This window comes from Coenobita brevimanus, chromosome 57 (genome assembly GCF_032717465.1).
Source record: "Coenobita brevimanus isolate Jiangsu-jjx chromosome 57, ASM3271746v2, whole genome shotgun sequence".
Taxonomy (NCBI): Eukaryota; Metazoa; Arthropoda; class Malacostraca; order Decapoda; family Coenobitidae; genus Coenobita; species Coenobita brevimanus.
In genome coordinates this window covers 6172548-6195879 of record NC_137010.1, presented here as the reverse complement: position 1 = coordinate 6195879, position 23332 = coordinate 6172548, and the positions used below count along the sequence as shown (strand labels likewise).

Sequence of the window (23332 nt, the reverse complement as noted above, 5' to 3'; positions counted from 1 at the left end):
CAGTCTCACACTGTATATAATTAACCGTATTTTTCCAGTATTCCGTGACAGCCATTGTGTACAGGAAAACTATTAGATATCTGTTTAGCATGCAGAAGCCATCAGCAAGTGTATTCCTTGTTAATGGCGTTCGAGCATTTTATTAAATCTATCCAATAGTATCATCGTCGTGCTTCCTTTTCAATGTCTGCAGTAATAAATGCACTGTAGGTGTTCAGGAAATAAAAAAAAAAAAGTAGAGCCCCAACGGACTGATATACACTGATAATGCTTTTAAATCTTCAAGTCGAACCAGCCACACCCCTGCAGGAATCCACACGACCAACTTAAGAAATCTTCAACACCTTCACTGTGATGTATATTTCATTATAATCACGCTACCACCAGACAATTTTATTCAACGATAATACTGAAGGAATTTATCAGGGATAAGTCTAACCCTTTCAGGTAATAATTTCGTCTATGCTGAATAAAATTGTCTGTATCAAGAGCAATAGACGTCACCGAATTCATGGGGTTGGATAGCCTAGCGAGAAGCTGAATTAGTTATTTTTTAAGCTATATGTTTGCTATATGTTCACACCTCCAGATATACAGTATAAGGAAGCTGCGGATATCCATATACTTGTGGGGTATAAAGTGATTGTTGATCTGGCTAAAAAGCCACAAGTCTATCTGCACATTTGGTAGCCTATATTTTTCTTCACTCTGATATGCAAGGAAATAAATCTGAACTACTTTTGACATTCGACAGCCAGTAGAAAGTGAGACATTGCAGTTATTTTTGCTATAGCTAGATTATTTTATTAATCTTAGGTGTAGCTGGTCTTTAAGGGTTGAGGTAATTATGATCAGTGGATTGTTTTACTTTCGTGCGTATAACCCAACATCCCACAATCTACAGATACCGCAGAGTTTCCCATTAACAATCACACATACATCAGGTTACATAAAACTTCATTCGAGGAAGGAATCCCCTCCGGCGTCTTCGGTTTCTCTCGGCAAGTCCTTCGTCTGGTCACACTTTCTCTGGTACGGCGGGAGAGGATGGAGAATTCGGGGTATGGGTATGTTTTCCCAGTATCCAGGAAACCTTGCACCTGATGACCTGTGGACGAAGAAAAAGGCTTGAGAAGGCAGAGAGGATGGAGAATGAGTGACTGAAATGGAGAGTATATATGAGTGAAATGGAATGGGAGTGGGGTAAAGGGAGACAGAGAATAAGATGAAGGGATGGGGTGTGTGAACTGGAAAGAGGATAGTCAAAGAGAACGTCAGAGGACAGGGTGACATGGCGGTAATTCGTTTATGACCTGCACCCTTTATGGAATTATGACGATACATATAGACAAACAAACAGACAAACAGACTACACTAGGATGATTTAGGCAATCATTTTGAATGTCAAAACAGTCTAAAACTGAATTTGCATCCAGGATCCCTCCCGTTCCCAAACTTTCGATTTCATATGGTGAATAAAAATCGTTTTGTGATGGGAAAAATGATAGTAAAAATACGTTATCGCAGAGGCAGATCCAGAGGGAGGACCAAGGGAGCACGTGATCCCTCCCCTTTCGGCAATTCCCCTAAAAGGTAAGGCCACACTCACCTAGTCTCTCGGGTTTTCTCCCCTCCCGTTCCCTCTTCTTTACCCGTCCATATCCCCCCCCCCCCACTCACCGTTTAGCTCACAGGCACACCCCGGTGAAAAATCTAGTCCTCACTAATCAGTGTCATGATCCACGTGGCAAGCGGCATCAGAGAGCGGGTGGTCACGGTCACTCGCCCAGTGTGTCAGCAGTACACATCAGGTGCAGCCTAGTTTGGCGGTGCAAGGAGAAGGAGGGAGGAGGGGAAGGTACAGAGATAGATATTAGTCTGATAGGTGAGCCTGAGCATGTCTTTACCTTCTTCTGTCTTTCTCCTTCCCTGCTTCTTTGTCTCTTTTCTGTCCTTCCTTCCTCCTCTCTTTTTCCCTTCCTTTCCTGTACCTCCTGTCTTTTCTTTCTTCTCTCTCCTTCCTTCTCCTACTTTCCTTCCTGCATATCATTTACTTTTTTCCTCCTTACATTTGCTTTGTCTTCTTCCTGTCTTGTTTCTTTCTTCATTTATACACTCTTGTTTTTTCAATCCTTCTTTCTTATTTTTTTTTCCCTTTTTGCATCCTTTCTGGCCACTGTTTTCCCCTCCCGACTTCTTTGCTTGCTTTCTACCTTTTCTTATTACTTACTAATTTTCTTCCTTCATTCCTTCCTTTGCTTACTTACTTATTTCCCGTTCACCTCTATATGTCCATTCTTCCTTCTTTCATTCTCCTACTTCCTTTCCTTCTTTCTTCTTCTCTTTCTTCACTTTCACATTCCAGTTCTTTCTTCACACTTTCCTCCTTCCTCCCTCCTTAGCCTTTGCTTTCTTCCTATTCTTTTTCCCTCCTTCCCTAATCCTTTCCTCCTTCCAAACATAATGGATGTGTGGTCTTCGTATCTGTGTAACCTTGAGTAACTTTATGTATCCATTTAACTCATCCCACCTTCACCTCTCTCTTGTTTCTCCATCCTACCTTCGTTGCCTCCCTCCTCTTCAACCTCCTTTCTCTTGTTTTCCCTCTTTTCATCTTTTCTCTTCCTACTTCTCTTGCTTACCCTCTGGTCCTCTTTCCATCTCTTCCCCTGTCCCGTCCTCCTCTCTTTTCTTCTTCACCTTTCCTTTCGCTACACTTTCTCTACTCTATCCATTTCTTTTCCGACTTTCCTCAGCTTCCCTTCACTTTTTTTTTCTTTTTTATCTTCCTTTTTCTGCTCTTTCCTCATTTTTCCTCTCCCCCTCATCTTCCTGCCCTTTGAGTTCACTTCATTTCCCTTTTCCTCTTTCCTCTCCTCTTTCATCCTTCGCTTCTCTCCCTTCCCCCTCTCCGCCTCCCTTCTCTTTCTTATTTCCTTCTTTTTCGGCGATGTTCCTTCTTCTTTCACTCTTCCTCCCCCCTAATTTCTCTCCAGTCTCATTCCATTTCCTCTCTTGATCCTCCTTCCTTCGCTTTCCCTTCCCTCTTCTTCTTTTTTCTCTTTTTTTCTTTCCTTCCTTTTACAAGTCATTCATTCAACCTTCGCTTCCTCTCCCTCCTCCTCATCTCCTCTGCCATCTTTCACTCCCCTTCCGTTCTTCTCCTCTTTCTCTCCCTGTTTATCAATATACTGCCACCTATAGTTAAGGTCCTTGAAGTCTACTCCGAGTTACCAACTACTAGAACATTAGGGGTTCCAATGATGCCATGTCTCCCATCTTGGTGAGTGTGAAGTTTGGCGAGGAATGGGTTTTGGGCTATCAGGTGAAGTCAGGATTCCGGGGGATTGAAAGGTAAGTGAATGGGAGTGTGGCTTATTCAGCTGGACAGACTTTTGCTCCTATCTCTCTCTCTCTCAATCAAGTTTTAATGGACGCGGGTTCGAGGTCCGCGACAGTATCCTGATCTGTGCCTCCCCCCCCCCCAACAGACAAACCGATGGATCAAACACTGTATTGGATTGGTATGTGTGTGTGTGTGTGTGTGTGTGTGTGTGTGTGTGTGTGTGTGTGTGTGTGTGTGTGTGTGTGTGTATTTTAAGAGTCATATGAGCATGTTTGCCAGCGTGTTTGGATGCGGACATACTTGTTGCACTGCATGGAGAGCGGCGAGTTGGCATACATGTCAGCCAGCATGGCGGCTCTCAGCGGAGTCCAGCGAATGGCGTGGTAATTTTCCCTCCACCCTGCCTCACTTGACGTGGCCTGTAGCTCCATCCTGAGTGTCGTTGTGGTGGGTGGTTAGTGGTTAGGATTCCTGGTTACTTTTTCGTGGAGTCATGCATAGCGAACCGCACACTCAGTTATATCATAATTAATCTGTTCATATAATTATCAAACTCAATCATGTTATACTCAGCCTCTACATATATGAAATCCAAAACCATGTACTCAGCCTTTTCATAAGTCTAACTCAGTCATATTACACTCAACCTTTTCATATATCAAACGCAGCCATGTTATACTCAGCAGCGTCATATATCAAGTCCAAAATTATATCATACTCAACCTCTTCAAAAATCTAAACCGAATTATTTGTATGTCATACTCGTCCTTTCCATGCATCAACCTGTTATACGAGTATTACACTCCACCTCTTCATAAACTGCAGGTAGTTCTGAAGTGAAGCGGTGTCCACTGACGATTTGCACACCTCCAGGTCGACTCTGGGATAGTAGTGGATGTAGTTGACGCACATTTCGTCACTGATTGCGAATCCTCCCACGGTGACGTTTTCTCGGTCCAGTGTGGAGAATTCGCAGGTCATGATTAAGCCGTCACCCTGAAGGCAAAGGATGTGTGGATTTCTTTTCCTTTTTTTTTTTTTTTTTTTTTTTACTCATTGAGTATGCAGTTGCATGTTTTGTCATTATTATTTTTTTTTATTAAAACTGATTTATATATATATATAAATATATATATATAAATAAATATATATATATATATATATATATATATATATATATATATATATATCACACGATCTCTCCTCTAACCCAGACTGGCTGTACTTTTGCCCCCACAACACAGGCTGGAATGTTTCAGGCGTACAAGGCCGGGGGGTTTGGGCGGCAGCCCTGCCCAAGACTTAAGAAAATATGTGTTTTCAAGGGGAAAGCTGCTATTTAAGGACAAAAGATGATTTCTTCAGGGCAGATCTCTCTGACGGAGTACTAGCACATTTATAGGAATTATAGTTAAAGCTCCTCAAATCCTTACATCACTAACAAGTTTTTGCCCTTAATGTGTGTAGGAAAACTGATTCAACTATTTCGCTTTTTTTTTTTTTTTTTTTTCTGATAACACATTCATTACTCACTATCAGTTTTGACGTGAATAAAATTCTGAATATGTTATTTTAAGTATATTAATTATTTCCGCATAATTAATTTCTATATACAGAATATTCATATAATTGTGTATTGTGCATATTTAGTAGTACTGTAATTATTTGGAGATCAGGGCAGCTTCTAGCATTTTTCAGGGCAAACTCCATCCACCCCCTCCCTGCAGTGAAACGCCTTCCCGTACGCTATTGGCTACTGCTCATTCAGATCCACTCACCGGTAGCACATGTGTAGGTCTGGGCAGCCTCCTGATCTCCTGGAAGTGAGTGGAGTAATGATTGTCCCTGTTCATCTCTGGCAGCTCCCGCCCCGCACGTATGTGCTTGGTCCACGCCCTCACGCCCGTCAGGTGGGTGTGCAGCTGGGACCCGAACACGTAGATGCCGCCCTCGGGTAGACCCTGCAAATAGAACCGGAATGGGTAAACTGGCCGGTATGTCTAATATACGAATACACTTACTGCCTTCAGTACAATGACGTGTTGCTAATTTTAAGGAGGTCACCATCAGGCGATTTTGTTCAGCTTTAGGAGAGAACTCTGGCAGTGTGGTACTTAAGAAAAATCTCTCTCTCTCTCTCTCTCTCTCTCTCTCTCCTGTGTATATATATATATATATATATATATATATATATATATATATATATATATATATATATATATATATATATATATATATATATATATATATATATATATATATACAGTATAATATGTTAAAACATTCTGTATAATCAGTCATTTCGTGAAACGGGGTTAAAGTGTGGTTGGGTTAATTCATGTTGATTTAGGCTATGGAGTCGATAACGGCAGGTGAAATAATTTCATAAACTGGAGAAATAACATCAAAAACTGGTTAAATAATGCCAAAAACTGGTGAAATAATAACAAAAATACCAAAACCATACGAACCTATACCATAATAGGTTAAATCATACCAAAAACATAAAAAAAAGGATGAAATATTAAAAAACAGGTAAAATAATACCAAAAACATGTGAAGTAATACCAAAACATGTGAAATAACAACACAGATATTCCTCTACTGTATACCCACCAGCGCAGTACACTCAGGCACGCAGTAGCCAGAGAGGGTGAAGGTGTCCAGGCCGGGTGGTATAGCCATCTTGTCGGTATATTCCAGTCCCAGCTCCATAATACCAGCGTCATACCGCCTTAGTTGGTTGGTGTAGTGCAGAGCCAGGCCGGAGCTGTCCACGCGTCCTGGTATGGGTGGGGATGGTGTTAGTGATGGTAGTTTAGTAGGGTGGTATGGAGATGGTTTTGATGTGGCATTACTGGGATTCATACGATAATGGTGGACTGGTTCTACTATGATGGTTTTGTGTGTGTGTGTGTGTGTGTGTGTGTGTGTGTGTGTGTGTGTGTGTGTGTGTGTGTGTGTGTGTTGTAGTGAGGATGGTATTAATGATGGTACTTTCGGGATGTTTTGAATGGAGCTTTCATAACAATCCTAGGTGTCAGTGATGGTAGTTTAGGGGTGGTATTTGCATGATATTAGTGGGGACGGTACTGGTGCGATGATTTAGTTAGTGTTATTTTGTTCAGTCTATACCTTTTTTTACTTCAGTCTGGCCTAAAACTGTCATCAGTCTATCCTGAATGCTGAGTTGTAACAATATATCAACACTAAAATATGATGCTAGTCACGATCAAGTGCTGTGGGAAGGATGCAGAGCCGTAGCACCGTCTTTTCTGCCTCTGAGCTACGGGAAATAAGCTGAGAAAGCGAAAACCTGGACCAGGTTACTGTGAAAAAAAACTAGTGTAGTGAAAGGGTCAAATTGGACGGGAAGTCATCGGAGTGTGCAGGATAAAGGGTTGTATCCTAAGTGATTTGGATATTTCGCAACGCGTCTTCCTCAGCGACTTATTTTCCACATCAAACCTCAGTACCTCCTCTTATGTGTTATTGATCCAAACGATTTCGCTATTAAAACGATATGAATAACACAAAAAAGAATGATATGACGTGATATGCAAAACAAATCGGTAAGGAAGAGGCGCTAGGAAGCCTCACATACCATCTAGACTACAACTTGATGTATATGAGCTGACCTTCGTACAAGCTGGGGTTGTTGTAGTGAACTTCTAGCATCACGTACGGGTTGAAATCTGGCCCTCCGATTGGCAGACCCGCTTCCTGTAACGTTACACAACATCACGTAACATTACACTGAGTAGTGGTAGTAGCAGTAGTAGTAGTTGCAACCTCAGGCTCATCTGGACGTGAACCGGCCGCGGTGGACTGCAGGATGAAGTTCGCCTTTCATGCAGTCCACCATCCTTATTTTGGGGGATAGGGATGTGTTTGAGGAACGTCTTTGTATACAGGCAGCTTCACCGCTCGTTCATATCGGTGCCACCAAGCGAAGGCGCCTCTCTCCAGCCTAAACACTGCATACTATTTCATCGTAGATCTAAAACACTGCGCAACACCGAATAAAGCGAAAAGGCAGTATTAAATAACATTACACTGCCTTAAATAACAAAACACTGCCCAACACATCCCATTCCACAAAACCACATAAAATAAAGTTTCAAGACACTGCATTACAAAACATCACGTTGCATTACATGGCATCCAGAGAAATTTTTATCCCACTTCATTACTACGATTTCTGCAGACGATTGTGTTCACTTTAGGAGAGACTTTTTAAACCTGAAGGATATTAGGTAACCTTCATTCATCCTTTCACTACGAGGGGGAACTCATTTAGGTTGAATGGAAGTGTCTGACGAAGACAAAAACATAATGAAAAATACGTCATTGGCGTGAATGGGTTACCTCTGTAATTATCGTAATTCCTTCGCCTGAATAAAAGATTAGTGTTAAAAAAAAAAAAAAAAAAGGAATAAAACAGTACTCCAATCAGCATAGGTGGCTTTCAAGCACTTATTTCAAGATGATTTATTTTGCATTCCACACAGAATTACTCCCTTGTATGTTAATCATAAGCTTTTATTTTCACATGTTTTACTTAAGTAATATACGAGAATATATAAACGTACCAGATGCAAAAAAATAATAATAAAAAATAAAAATACAAAATGAAGATTAAAAATCATAAGGAAAAATCGTTAGGGAGCTTCCTCAGCTGATGAGAATACGGACGATAGACTAGCGGTAAAAATAAATAAGAAAATGAATAAAGGAACACCAGCGTCCTGCACTGCGAAATATCTCCCATAAGTTGAATAAAGTGGTCTGACAGTAGTAACAATAAAAAAAAACAAAAACAGTATTGCTGAACAAGAAAAGAGAGGTTTCCCTCAAACAAAATCAAACTGTATATATAAAGAAATAAAGCATGAAGCTCTGTGACTGCAAAAGATACGCACTGAACGTGAGTTTAAGCCACCACGGTTTTTCCACAAAACTATAAACAGTACTAATATACAGAAAGTTCAATTCGGATACAAAGCAATAACCAATACAATAAGGAAAGACCAAAATAATGTCAAAACTAGTGTGTAGTTCAATACAAACTCAGCATAAAACCAATACTTGCAGATACAATAGATGCAATAAGTAGTAATATCAGCACAATACAAACTCAATGCAGAACTTTGGCTTTCGTTTTATTCTTTCAATGGATGCTCTCTCTCTCTCTCTCTCTCTCTCTCTCTCTCTCTCAAACACACACACACACACACACACATTTCCGAGTTTATGAACGCCTCTACACCAATGACTCACCTCCGGGTACACGAACGCCTCCGCCCCCATGGCCCAAGCCGCCAACACCCTCTTGCAAACGTCTATCTCGCGAGGACGGTCCGGAGAGTGACAAGGGCCCTGCAGAGTGTTGGTTAGAGATAAGCAGAGTTAATATGAAAAATAAATAGACAGATAGTTAGGTGAAATTATATACGTTTTATCTGGATTTATACAGATGATATGTGGAGTAATTTAGACGCTATGTGGAGTTAGGTAGAGATTATGTGGCGTTATTTAGAGGAAACGTGGTTATAGTGGCTATGAAGAGTTCCTTAGAGACTATGTGGAGTTATATACCGACTATGTGGAGCTATATGAAGGCTGTGTGGAGTTATTAAGAAGCTGTAAGTTATGTATATAAAGGTTACGGGGGTTATAAGAGGCTATGTGGAGTAACAGACTAAATAGGGTGGAGAAATTATATTGCCAAAGAGAGAGAGAGAGAGAGAGAGTAACTAACCTGATACAGAGGAACAGTGACCCCTGGCTCATACTCGCAGTGAAATAGCTCCATATGGTGAACCACGTCCTCGTTGCCTCGCTCTATCACCGGGCCGAACTGTGAAATATATCAGGGCACTGTGACACCACTATACCACTCACTGTACCGTCATACCAGGCTCTCTACACTGTTGTGACACCACTATATCACTCCCTTCACCAACATATCACCATACTTTGCACCACAACACGATATTATACATTTCCCTAACTGAAGACTACATTAGCGCACTGTAACACCACTATACCACTCACTGCATCACTATACCAGGCTCACAATACCATCATAATATCACTATTTCACTCTTTACCACCATACCTGACAGCTTAACATAATACTACATAATTCCATACCAGTTACTTGATATGAGGACACTAACACCGCTATACCACTCACTACATAACTATACCAGACTCACTTCATCATAACACCACAACATCGTCACAACCCACTGGGAAAGAGCTGTGTGTGGTATACTGTGAAAAATAAGTCTTCATTCATTCCATCACTGAAGTAAACCGTGTAATACCACTGTAACACCACTATACCCGGCTCACAATACCATCATAATACCCCTGTATCGCTCTCTACACCACCATACCTAACACCAGATACCATACACTAGCTCTATCACTGAACCAAGCTGTAGAATATATTAGAGCACTATAACACCACTATACCACTTATTACACCACTACACCAGGCTCATCACACCATACTCGCAGCATACTTGCCATAACGACACCATACTTCCTTTCCAGATACCAACATACATTTATTTTATCACTATATCGAACTGCAAGATATTTTAACACACTGTAACCGCACAATACCAGTTTCTACACCACTATACGATTTATCTATCTGTCTGTCTGTCTATCTATCAATCAGTTAGTCAATCAATAAATTAATAGATCAGCCTATCTGCCTATCTATCAGTCAGTCAGTCAGTCAGTCAGCCAATCAATCAATCAACCAATCTATCTGTTTATCTATCAATCAGTCAATCAGTCAATCAATCAGCCTCTTTATCTACCAATCTTATCTCTACATATCTACCTACCTATCTATCTATCTTTCTGCCTGTCTATCCATCTACCTACCAATCTATCTGTCTAGCTGTCCGTCCATCTCTCTATCAGTCTCTGTGTACGTACCTGGAGAACATGATGCTTAGTGGCAAAGGAGTCGGGCAGCTTCACAACGGTACACCAATACGTCGTCTCCTCGGCAGGTACACGCACCTTCTTGGACCGTACCTGGGGGGGGGGGAGGAAGAGGCGGGAACAACCTTTTCAGGCCTATGACTTATTTACTGAGTTTTTTCTACCTCCAGGCCACTTTTTTTTTTCTTAAATTTTGGAGCGATTCAACCTCCATGACTATTTTTTTTTCTTTCTTTCTTTCATTTTTTCCTGTCTTTCTTTCTTCTTTCTTTCTTTTTCATTCTGTGAGTGGCTGTGGATATTTCGTGACATGATGATGGTAAACAATAACAGGAAGATGGGGGGACAGATTATATTAAATAGATATTCTGAAGCCTATGAATGTTTAGAAATACTCATGGGTACTGGAAAACAGGGTAATGAAGATGATGATGATGATGATGATGATGATGATGATGTTAATGATATGAGAATGCTGAGAAAGATAAAATATCGACTAGGTAGAGTATACGAGATTTAGGACGATGTTTTGCATGACGAAAATAACACAGGTGAAAGGATAGATGGACACACACACACACACACACACACACACACACACACACACACACACACACACACACACACACTGAGGGGGAGGAAGATGAGGATACTGAAAGATGTGGTCACAAGCTGTCTTATGGCTTCTCACAAGGCTGGACTGAGAGAGAGAGAGAGAGAGAGAGAGAGAGAGAGAGAGAGAGAGAGAGTTACACAGATAAAAGAACCAAAACCCTATGCTCCTTTTACGGTGTTTTTTCCTTCTCATTAATAAAACGAATTACATTATATTACAAAAGTTCACGAATAAATAGGGAAGAAAAACACTGTCACTCTCCCGACCAATAGTTCTCAGGGTTGAATTCTTATTGGTTCTGGGGATTTCGTAAAACCTCTATCCTAGCGATTTATTCTGCACATCATACTTCAAAATCTTCATTTATGTTTTTGATGCAAACTATTTCGATACTGAAACAAGAGCCTATAAACAGTTCACAAGAGCATGGGAGGGTGTAATATGCTAATGAAATCGCTAAGGAAGAGGTGCTATGAAGCCTCATGTTCCATTTAGAATACGGCTTGTATCCAATACACAGGTATAGTTGGCGGCAGGGTGGATTGGTTTAACCCAATGGTTTAAACCAAGTGTTGTAAACCATTTTTTATAAACCCAATGTTGTTTAGCTGTCTTTAATTTTTAAATTCTGAATATGATTCAGGGAATTTCAGGGTGATACAGCATTATATTTATTGTTACATAATATTTATTGTATGAAATTCTGTTAGAACTGTTAGACAAAGGAACATTTTGGCAAAGGGATTACTGATAATCCTTAATTATATTGTATTTTAGTATTCCAGATATTAAATGATCAAAATTGGGTACCCGTAATGCAAAATATTGGATTTTATCCAGCGTCTGTTTCTATTAAAGATGTAGAACTATTAATTTCAGATTTACTGGTGGCTGTTGATACCCACTACTGTACTTCGTAATCTGATTATGGAAAAAAGACATCTCAAAACTGGGGAAAAACAACAAACCTTAAAACAAGAGTATTTATGTCCATTATATGCACATAAATGATAAAGTATAGCTACAAATAGTTGTGAAAATGGTGTTCTTATCTTACAGAATTTGTTGAATATGCCAAAAATCAGATACCGGTATCATTATGTCATCATAGAAAAAAGTCTACACAAAAACTAAGATAAAAACAATAGTATTCCTTGACAAAAAGAATTAATCACTTTACTTCAGTGTTCTCGATAATATACGTTATAGTCATACTTTTATTATATATATATATATATATATATATATATATATATATATATATATATATAGATAGATAGATAGATAGATAGATAGATATAGATAGATAGATAATGCACAATCAATGCGATTATTTAAGAGAAAAAAACATTAAAATCAAATAAACCCTTAAACCCCCCCAAATGTTTTCTTTTTTTTATTTAAACAAAACATGGTTTTTGGTTTTTATGATATTTTTTTTTTCCCCACCCTGGTTGGCGGACATTACTTCATATTCATCTTAATAAGATAAACAACGAAACGGTGAGCTATGACTTTGGAAAATCCAATGATGCGATCTTCGAAGCCCAACACACTTTTCAGAATAGTTTGTAAGATTTTCATAACTGTTCGACTAAAAACTGGAACGATACTGTTCACAACTGTGCTCTTACGATCGAAAATTCCCTGACACTTCCTCACTGACTGTGGCGATGGAAGGAGTTAAACGCAGAATTATTGCGGTGTGTGTGTGTGTGTGTGTGTGTGTGTGTTAGAAGTATGAAGAGTATTCTAAGCTGCTTTGGAGATTTCGTAGCACATCATCCTTAGCGATTCATTCTGGACATTACAGCTTAATATAATCTTGTATTTTTTTGTAAATTTTGTTAATAAAAAAAATATAAAGAAAATACAAGGAAATGTTAATATGTAATGAGTGAAATAATGAGGAAAATGTGCTTCTATCCTACCCAAAGAAGAATACTCACTGATGTTGAGGGAGGAGTGAGAAATATGAGACAGGGGTGCGATTCTCAGACATATTTACGCTCGATTAGGTTCTCCATTCTCCTTTTCTTGTTCTTCTTGGAGAACATACTGTAGATACAACGTACGATATTTTTCCTCATGACTAAAATATTATTATTATTATTATTATTATTATTATTTATTACTGAGGGACAGGAGGTGTGAAAAGACTGCACTCCCCTTCCCTTGTCCTTTTAGCAGAGCAAATCACGGTTTCACAAGGTATCGATCTTATGGGTTACGGAATCCTATCTCCAGGAGAGAATGCTGACAGGACTTTGTCGGCAGGCTCCTGCTAGTAATAGTACCTGCGAGGGATTCACGAAGCCATGGGTGGAGAGTAGCAGATCAGCTTCAGATTATTGGATATTTTGTCTGGATCCCTCCGCTGATTTTGTCCTTTCTACAGCATTTTCAGAAACTAATAAAAAATCACAAAATAGAGCTTATAGTGGCCAGAAAAACGTACTGATGAGGGTCACTTATTATTTATGAGGCATTATGACTGCACCCCCATGACCAGTCACGGTGCTGGAGAAGAGTATCTTCACGAATCGCGAGTGGGCACCGATATATCCAGGCGGTTCTATTGCCTGATTTTACAAACATCCCTCATGCCCTTTCCTCTCTCCTGAAAGGAGACTAGTGGACTGCAAGAGTAAGGGATGTTCAGCCTGTAGTTCACTGGGTTCACATTTCACATGATACTGTACATGTAGCATTAGCCAGTCTCTTGTGCCCCGCCCCCTACTAATGCCCCGCCCTCTTCCAGCTCTACTCGTTGCTGATTGGCTGAGATAATTATTCTTCTTATTAACAGAATAATGAGCCTTACTACGAAATAGTATCGTATTATTAACTCTTACTTTGATTTCATTTCTGTTTGACAAAGGAAGCACTAAAATTTGCTAACTGAAACAAAATCAGCCTAAAAAGAACCACCCCGCCTCCTCCCGCGACTGTAGTTGAATTTTGGCGCCAAGAAAGTTCGGAGCTTGGCAGTAACACATCGCAGCTCTTCCGCTGTTGCTGTTAAACATATTAAGTCATCTGTCTGTCATGTCTGGTAAGTTACCACAGTATCATAAAACCATACTGTAAAATTCCTTATTTACTTCATTAATTTCATTAAAATTAGAGGGATCGAATACAGAAGTAGGAAAACGAAACGTCACTGGCTTTGCCTACTCAAAACAATATAATCATTTATACAGTAACGTTTATATTGTAACATTCATTGCCAAAGTCAAATGTACACTTTAAAAATTATGCTATCACTTGTCCAAAATTACAGATTTGCTGTTTTAATAGTTACAATGAAATAAGGATACAGAGTATGACTTTGTGCTTATTTTTTGGAGTCGATGAAACTGGGGATACATAATGTATATGTAAGATCACTGTAAAACGGGCACGCGACCACTACGCGACACATTCAACCCATTAAGATGACGTAATTCAGCACTTTTTCTACTGATATTTGCTATTTGTAAAGGTTTTTATTCAGCTTTGGAGGGATTAATCGAACTGGCGGGGTTAGATATAATCTACATTTACTTCTTCACTTCTAGGGGCTTTTCTAAGCTGAATGATATCCTCAGGTGGTAGTAACAATACAAAACACATCATCATTAAAGACGACATATTTTAAGGACTGAACTGCTTTACGGAAATTTTACAGTAACGATAGGAAGTTGAATAGCAAATTGTTACAAATCCTCAGAGAGAGAGAGAGAGAGAGAGAGAGAATCCACTCACCTGTAGCACCTTACAATCCTGGTCATGGTGTTGTGGAGAGGGCAGGGGGGGCTTAAGTAACTGTAGCCTGATGACCCCCCACTCCTCCCCCCTTGCCAGCACCCCCCCGAGACGGTAGAGGGGTCCAGCTCCCCCTGACCACACCACATGAGTCGTCCCGCCCTGCCGTAGAATTAGAGAATATTAACAGAGTGATGGCGTTTTGTAGTGTTCTTGCACGGAATCAAACGCAGACCCAACAATTCCCAGCCGTTCACTGTACCTTACATACTGTACTTCACTCGTTTAGTCACACTCGCATCCTTAATGTGGTGTATACTACATTAATCTTCTGTACTAGGTCATAACAAAGATGATATTCTCAGCTCCATATATCTGATGATACACCCTAAAAAAGAATGTGCATCCATAGAAAGGAAAGAGTTAAGTTTTAAATCTCTGCAGTACAAGTGCCTGAAAACTGGGTGGGGATCACTCCTACCTTTTCACGATCAGCATTTCTTAACTAATTAATCACCAACAAATAACACATCTCACCTACCTCCCCCTAACCTGCCCTGACTTGGCCTAACCCAACCGTCTCCAGAGCCAGTCTAACTCAATTAAACCTTCCCCTGAGCTAACCTCCTTTAGCCTACCCTACCTTACCCTACCCTAACTAAACCTAACCCACCCCTGACCTCCCGTGGCCCTTCCTGACCTGTATGACGTAGTGGTGGGGGTGGCACGTGTCGAACTTGCGAGTGAAGGTGAACTTGATAACCTCGCCGCGGACCTTGTGCCGGAACTTGAGGCAGTCCTGATCCTCCGTTATCTGTAGGCGCTCACTGGCACCCACCACCGCGTTCTGAAGGAAGGAGGAAAAGGTGGAAGTGGTAGTGGGATGTTTTCACACACACACACACACACACACACACACACACACACACACACACACACACACACACACACACACACACACCCTCACAGATGTATCTGAGTTTTCTAAGGTAAAGCCTTCCTTATTATTCTAGGACAGCAATCTTGCACCCTCTCTCCCTCCCCTTCCACCCACATTTGACATGTGACTATGCCAAGTAAGGTAAAAGAATCTACAATATCCTCGTGCTAGGTTTCCCGGTCATGTGGCACGGCTGACGTTGATGGTGTATAACACTCAGACTATTGACGCACTCTCAACTAAATTAAAATCGCCTTGCGTAAGTTGAAATAGAATACTGGGGTTGTCCGACCGCGAAAGGATTAATAGTACCAGTATTAACGACCTCAGACTCCTATACTTACTCCCAGCTGAATGAAACCTTGTTACCTAGAACAGACTACTAGAATTAGCCCAAGCATGAGAGGGAAAATAAAGGTGGAGTCAAGGAGGGGGATGGGAGCCTTGAAAGTGCCAGTGATATGATACGCCACACCGACTTTGTTTACGAATGTTTTTAATTATCACTTATAGGGAGAAATGTATATACAAAAATTGATCGTTTCTGTTATGGGCATGATATAAATCGTCAGGTGTATAAGTTGTGTTCGGAGTAGCTAAAAACAGCAATGTATTATTGAACAACATCACTACCATCGCCATCACCATCATTACAATCACTTCCCTGAGGCCTCTCAATACAGTACCATCACTGTCTCCCTCTGCCACCACCATCACCATAAACACCATCCACCTTCACTGCTATCATCGTCGACACCACCATCATTATTACCACCGTCACCACGATCATCACCCCCGACAGTTACTCCCATTATTAATACCACCTCTATCATCCATTACCCCCATCACTTTCACCATCATCATCACCACCACCATCAAGTGTAGCATAATCACCTGCGACTTAACATCACCACTATCACTCTCTCTCAACACCATCACCATCACTTACTTCTACTATACCGCCAGCATCACCCCCACAACAGCATTCACTTCCTCTGCCCCTAACACCAGCAGCAGTGAGATGAAAGCCGTTAAGTGAAGCGTGTGGTGATGACAGCTACTACCACCACCTCAAGCCACCTGTCTCTCGTCCCCCTCCCCCCTCCCGCACACACACAAGCAGTTGTCTTTCTCAGGCCATGTTAAGTGCGTGTTGTTATCATGCAGAGTGGAGAGAGTTGACAAGCAAAGCAGTGCGTCTGGTATTGTTAGGCATTATCTATTTCAGGCTCCGGTAAGGATTTGAGTCCACCCATGTATCAGTCCTTGTTGGAGTATGCCTAAATGCTGTGGCATCGATTTAAACTGCCCATTTATACAACCGTCCGTGAAATCCCCCCCTTTTCCCTGAAAGGAGGATGGTGGGTTGCAGAAGGACAATTTCAGTCAGCAGTCCACCGGGTTCACGTTTAAATGAGCTTGAGACAGCAACAACAACAACAAGGATTTCTCTCTACTAAGACGATTTTATTCAGCTTAGGCGAGACCGATTATAATGAAGGGATTAATGAAGTCTTTTATTATGAAAATCTCCCCTAAACAGAATGAAATTTTTGACATGATGTCAAATAATTCTATCCTTGTCTTTGATAAAAATCACTTAAAATATATTAAAATGATTTGTTGCTCTGGTTACTTTAGCTTTTTCACTATGGTGGCTTTGCCTTTATCATATTTTTGCAATTTCGAGACTTATATTTAGCAATTCAGCACCGCCACGATGGCCGGTAGTTATAGTGTTGCTATAGCTACGAAGCTAATCGGTCCATTAGTGCCAGAGTTGTCATAGGCAGCTAGTGTCGCTTGATTTAGATGTCCAACCACCCTTTGTGGTTTGGTAGACAAATGAACTCCTGAAGTAACACCTATGGGAGAAAAAAACCTGAATGATAGTGGCCTTGTATCCAAGGATGAATCACCCGTCACAGGTTCAATGGCTAGGAGCCTCATAGCGTCTGCGTCCGCATTCACATTAATTATAATTTCAGCTTTGGTGGGAATCTTCGATAATGGAGGGATTTTAGAGAGCATGCATTAACCTGTCCACTTGTATTATCCTTATCGAGGTGAATAAATTTGTCTGGTAACATCTATAATAAAATATCATGATGTCATTGAGTTGAAGGTGTTAAGAACACGAAATCGGAAACAGAGAGAGAGAGAGAGAGAGAGAGAGTTATATACTGGAAATTTAAAGGTTGATAATAAACGCAGCTGATAATAAATCATTCATATCCAAAGGCCATTCCGAACAAAATAAAAGTATATTTTAGGCGAGTCGTGGGTAAGAGGATTGTCCGTAATTATATTCAGATTTTACGATGATCTATTTTTTATCTGAACCCGGAACACACACGGTCCAACACACAGGCAGACAATTATACAGGCACACACACACACACACACACACACACACACACACACACACACACACACACACACACACACATGTATCGCCACACCTTCCTCCCTACCACACTACCACGCCACGCTACACCAATTCACCAGTGCACCCACCACAGCATCAGACTACCATCAGTACCAAACCACACCACAACACTACCACCACACCACAACATTAACTTTACCACCACACCACAACACTAACCTTACTACCACATATCACCAGCCTCCCTACCACACCACCAGAACACTAACCTCGCAGCACACCACCCCACCGTAACGCTAACCTCGCTACCACACCACAACAATAATACTGGGGAGAGAATTAGTAAATGTAATGACAATACGACAGTCTTAACATCTAACCGCAGTCCAAACCATCTAACCCGTCAACACGAGTACGTATCATTTTATTTTTACTACTTATCATTTAATTTTTGCTGCATACCGACGATTTTATGCAGCTCAGGTATAGCCTTCACTAACTCGAAGTGTCCAACCAAAAGTTAAATAAACTCGCCTGGAGACAGCACGATTAACATAAAAATTACGTCCTTGGGTTTGAGAGTCAAGATACCGACCTCCCTATGTCCCAGACGACGTTGCATTTATCAACACACACACACACACACACACACACACACACACACACACACACACACACACACACACACACACACACACACACTTAGAAAGATAATAAAATCATTCATCAGACCAACCCTGCAATATGCATCAGTGGTCTGGAATCCCCATCTCAAAAACCACATAGATAAGGCTGAAAAAGTACAAAGGTCCGCTACAAGATGGGTACCAACCTTAAAGGATCTAAGCTATGAAGAAAGACTAGAAACACTGAACCCACCAACAGGACAAAAGAGAAGGAAAAGAGACATGATTACGCTATATAAATGCATCTCAGGGAAAGGGAAAATAGATGTGAGTGTGTAACCTATGGGAAGGCATCAGCAAGAGGGCGCTGCAAAAAACTGCATCAAAAATGAGAGGTGACGAAGACGTAAGGAAATTCAGTTTCCCAATTTGAACAATTGATCAGAGGAATGCACTACCGAATGAAATAGTATGTGCCAAAACTATTAATAAATTCAAGGATATGTATGATAAAAATGGTTTAATACGCGTGACAGCACGAGCTTGACTCATTCCTGTAAATATACAATTAGGTCAAACACACACACACACACACACACACACACACACACACATATATATATATATATATATATATATATATATACTGGAGAAACACACATTACACGCGTGTGTACAATACTTGTACGCTCCTAACTGGGAATCGAATCCTGGACCTCTTAGACAGAAGTCAGGTGATAACAGCTTTTTATCACTGTCGAATGGTACCAGTGCCTGACTTCTATCTAAAAGGTCCAAGGTTCGACTCCCAGTCAGAAGCGTACAAGCATATATATATATATATATATATATATATATATATACACACACTGTATATACAGCACATAACCTTACCTCCTGAATTAGCGGCTTAAGCAACCATTCTTCTGTTTAACAGTCCTTGTTTTCCTATTAATCACGTCATTCCCATGACGTATATTAATTTTTTCCACTATCAGACAAATTTATTCAGCTTAGAGTTAACACACACACACACACATATATATATATATATATATATATATATATATATATATATATATATATATATATATATATATATATGCAACACATAACCTTACCTCCTGAATTAGCAACTTAAGCAATGATTCTTCTGTTGAACAGTCCTTATTTTCCTATTAATCACGTCATTCGCATGACGTATATTAATTTTTTCCACTATAAGACAAATTTATTTAGCTTAGGGTAACGTTTCGAAGTCTCTGGGTTACATACAGCCTTCATTAACCCCTTCAGAATTATATTGTGCCGCTTCCTGCACTTATATGACACCTTTTTGGCTCACAAACAGTCCCAGTGCACTTAACTGCCCAGTGCTCTGCCCTACTTCTCTCGTGTTTATGGCTAAGCTGGCACCACGTAAGTATGCGGTTGACTAGAATTTTTTTTTTTTTTAATCAGACTTTATCTTGAATTGCCGTGAGTGACACTGTATTCCGCCTCCCCCCTGGGTACCGCCAAAATATGTCACCGGACTGAAGGAATTAAAACAAAATGAGTTTAGTCGCTGCAAGTGGTAAGGCTCAAAAGATTAGAGGGTTCTTTGTGTGGATATTGGACGATTTCAGGATGGTTGTCTCCTGCAGCCTGATAACGTATTTAATTGTTTTATAAATGATACATCTAAATTGTTACATTTAGATTTTGCAAGACCTCTTGTATTCGTGAAGGAATTAATGAATGCTGTATCCGACGTATCTAGTTCGAAAAGTTTCTCCAAAGCCGATTAAGTTGATTTGCAGGTAGCAAGAATAACATGAAATATATACGTCATTGGGTGGAAGAGGCTATATCGATAACTTCACTGCAGGGTATGTAGTAACAGAAGTAAAGATAACAAGCTAGAGACAACTGTAGTATTCTGTTCCAGCTAACACCAAACTATTTTATTCAGCTGAGAGGGCATCGTAGTTCATAAGAACGTGGGGGCATTACTAATGTCGCCACTCACTCTCTCACGGCCGGAACAACTCTAGTACTCTATTCCAGATAACATTAACTGCTTTTATTCATCTGAGAATGCGTCTCAGGAGGCTAACAGTGTTGAAGAATAAAGATATTATGAGAGACTGAGTCAAGGTAACGGAAGAGGAAGAACGGAGACAACATCGAAACAGAAAAATAGATGATATATCCAGTTTGTTTTCGCCTTACGGAACTGGGCCACTCACAGGACATGAAAATTAAGTCGTGGTTGCATGATATTCAGTGACCATATTAATGAGGTAGAAATGGGTCTCCTTGGTTACTGTTCAAATCGACTTTCCTGTCTGGCTACACTTGGCTATCATCTGAGCTGGTATGGGTTGGGAATCTTTGCTAGGTTAGAATAATCGTGTTATAGTCACTTCACAGGGTCAAGTTATCAATCAGACGGTTTGATTTTTCATATGCCTGTCTGTCTGTCTGTCACCCAATCCTTTATTGCCCGATAAGAGCGTAAGGGAACGAGGCTAGGTTCCTGAGTTCAGACGATTAAGGCAAGTTACCTGTCGCTTTTCCTTGCGTGGCATTATGTGAGTATTAAATCCCAACCACCTCTCGAAGGTAAACCCTTATGAGTCACATCTGTTGGGGCGCCTTCTTTCACTTGACCATCAGGCGTTCATTTGATATATAGTTATCATTCAACGTAGTGTATGGTTTTCTGGGCTACAATATATATATATATATATATATATATATATATATATGGTTTTACTAAATGTAGCACTACATCACGTGAATGGATAGTGGGACTTAAAATGTTAAGTGTATTATCGCTTTTAAAAGTAAGATCAAAATACGTACCTGGAAGTGTACACGGCCATGCCAGTCAGTCCAGAGCACACAGAGGTCAGCGGACACCAGGTCTCCACGGTCAGAGAACCCGAGGGCCAGCCAGGGCGACTTCGAGGAGCCCCTGGTGTGCACTTCGAAGCTTATTTCCTCGGAGGGATAGTCCACGCGCCAGTAGAGGTGGTGGGTGTCGTTCAGGTCCAGGGCGGAGTCGTAGATGGGCGTGATGGGCGTGGTTGTGGCACTGACCAAAAGGGCCAGCAGTGCCACGGCCCTCACTGCCCCGCCCCGCCCCTGCCACCTCCTACGGCTCATCTTGGACTGCTGCCGGTCCGGGATTTGCAGGCCGTCAGGTTGGAAAGGAGTCTGCGCACTTGGGCTCCCTCCAGGCCTGTCTTAACGTGCTCTTCCCCCCGCTGCTCTTGCCTTTATAGCCTCCTAAATATTTCCTTTTACACCCTTTTTACACCCTAACACATTCACACTCACCTTTAACAAGAAATATTGTCTTTATACGTGTATAGTCTTCTAATGTACATTCCAACGCATCCACTCATTCATCTAAGCCCTTTTTACGCACAGCCTCATTTAATGCTATTATTCATTTACACCCTAGCGCACCCACACATTTTTTCTTGATTCATACTCATCCAAACCAACCTAAATATTTTCTTTTACACCCTGGCTCACCCATACACAAGTATTCTTTTTCATCAGTACTCACCCGCATCCACACTCCTGCGGTATCATCATCATCATCATCACCATCATTATCACCATCATCATGACCCATTTTTCGCACCTTTACCATCCTATCACTGGCACACGCATCTACTCTTTTATCTCTGCAGCTCCAGGCAAGCCGAGGGCACTCACTGTACTCACTCCGCAGGGATTAAGTGAACATTGCTCGCTTTTCCTTTACTGGAGAAGTTTACAAGCTAGATAGAATCTATCTTCATGATCAAACATTCAAAATACTTTCACACACACACACACACACACACACACACACACACACACACACACACCTGCTCCTAAGACATGAAATATACGTCACTCACACTAACAGAAAGGCAGCAGTCACTCAGACATAATAAGTGCACCACTCACACAAGATAATAACCATATAGTCGTACGTCACAGACTTGAGCTCGTATTCTCGTCAGCTTAGGAGTGTATCTGACACCTCCCCCTTACCAGTACATTTCATTATATGGTACAGCGCGTTAACAGCTTCTTTTATTTAATGTAAGTAAACTATGTCGATATTTCAAAGATATACCGTAAATAACATACAGGAGAATATTGATGTGTGGTAGGCAGAATAAAATCACGATAGAATGCCTCCAGTGGCAAGGAAAATATTATCTGATCTTGGACTTGAATTTAGAACTGGACTACCTCAGGACTGATTGTCTGGATGATGAGTTACGTGACCTTATATAGGCTACGTCACATCCATCTCTCACAGTACTCATTTTTATTTAAACCTACGCCTTCACCCATTCCCATTCCACATCTTCATCTTACACACACACACACACACACACACACACACACACACACACACACACACACACACACCATCAGCCTCATCCAGATTGTTATCTATCCTCATGTACTTACATCCCTCACCCAACCCATACACAGTCCTCATCCACATCTGCCACCCGTACCTCACACTTTCACTCTTATTAATTTTATTGTTCTCCCCCATTCATTCTTCCATCTTAGAAACTATACTTTTATTCACACCTATTCCCCACACCCTAACCATCCACTCCTATGCCTCATCCTCCCCCCGCCCTTCCACACTCTCACTAGTCCCATCCTCTCCGTATCTGCATTCTCTCAAGTC

At 40.8% G+C, this 23332-nt stretch overlaps 1 protein-coding gene across 1 annotated transcript; it reads right to left on the bottom strand.

The window, feature by feature from the left end:
* Positions 1–957: 957 nt before the first annotated feature.
* On the bottom strand, positions 958–21786 carry Tbh (Tyramine beta hydroxylase). The gene is made up of 12 exons (XM_080274388.1): positions 21484–21786; positions 15379–15525; positions 14679–14840; positions 10307–10408; positions 9108–9206; positions 8627–8725; positions 6985–7069; positions 5963–6129; positions 5125–5307; positions 4148–4342; positions 3647–3771; positions 958–1108 (listed from the first exon to the last, which is right to left on the bottom strand). Exons 1-12 carry the CDS (start codon positions 21784–21786, stop codon positions 958–960), a joined length of 1818 nt encoding a protein of 605 aa, XP_080130514.1.
* Positions 21787–23332: the final 1546 nt, after the last annotated feature.

Excerpts from the sequence above, each read along its gene's own strand:
- Tbh (XM_080274388.1), bottom strand. The coding sequence starts at position 21,786 with ATGAGCCGTAGGAGGTGGCAGGGGCGGGGCGGGGCAGTGAGGGCCGTG. Across the intron at positions 10,409-14,678 it reads AGGATTGTAAGGTGCTACAG|GTACGGTCCAAGAAGGTGCG; the intron begins GTGAGTGGATTC and ends CCCCCCCCCCAG. Across the intron at positions 4,343-5,124 it reads GACCTACACATGTGCTACCG|GGTGACGGCTTAATCATGAC; the intron begins GTGAGTGGATCT and ends CTTTGCCTTCAG.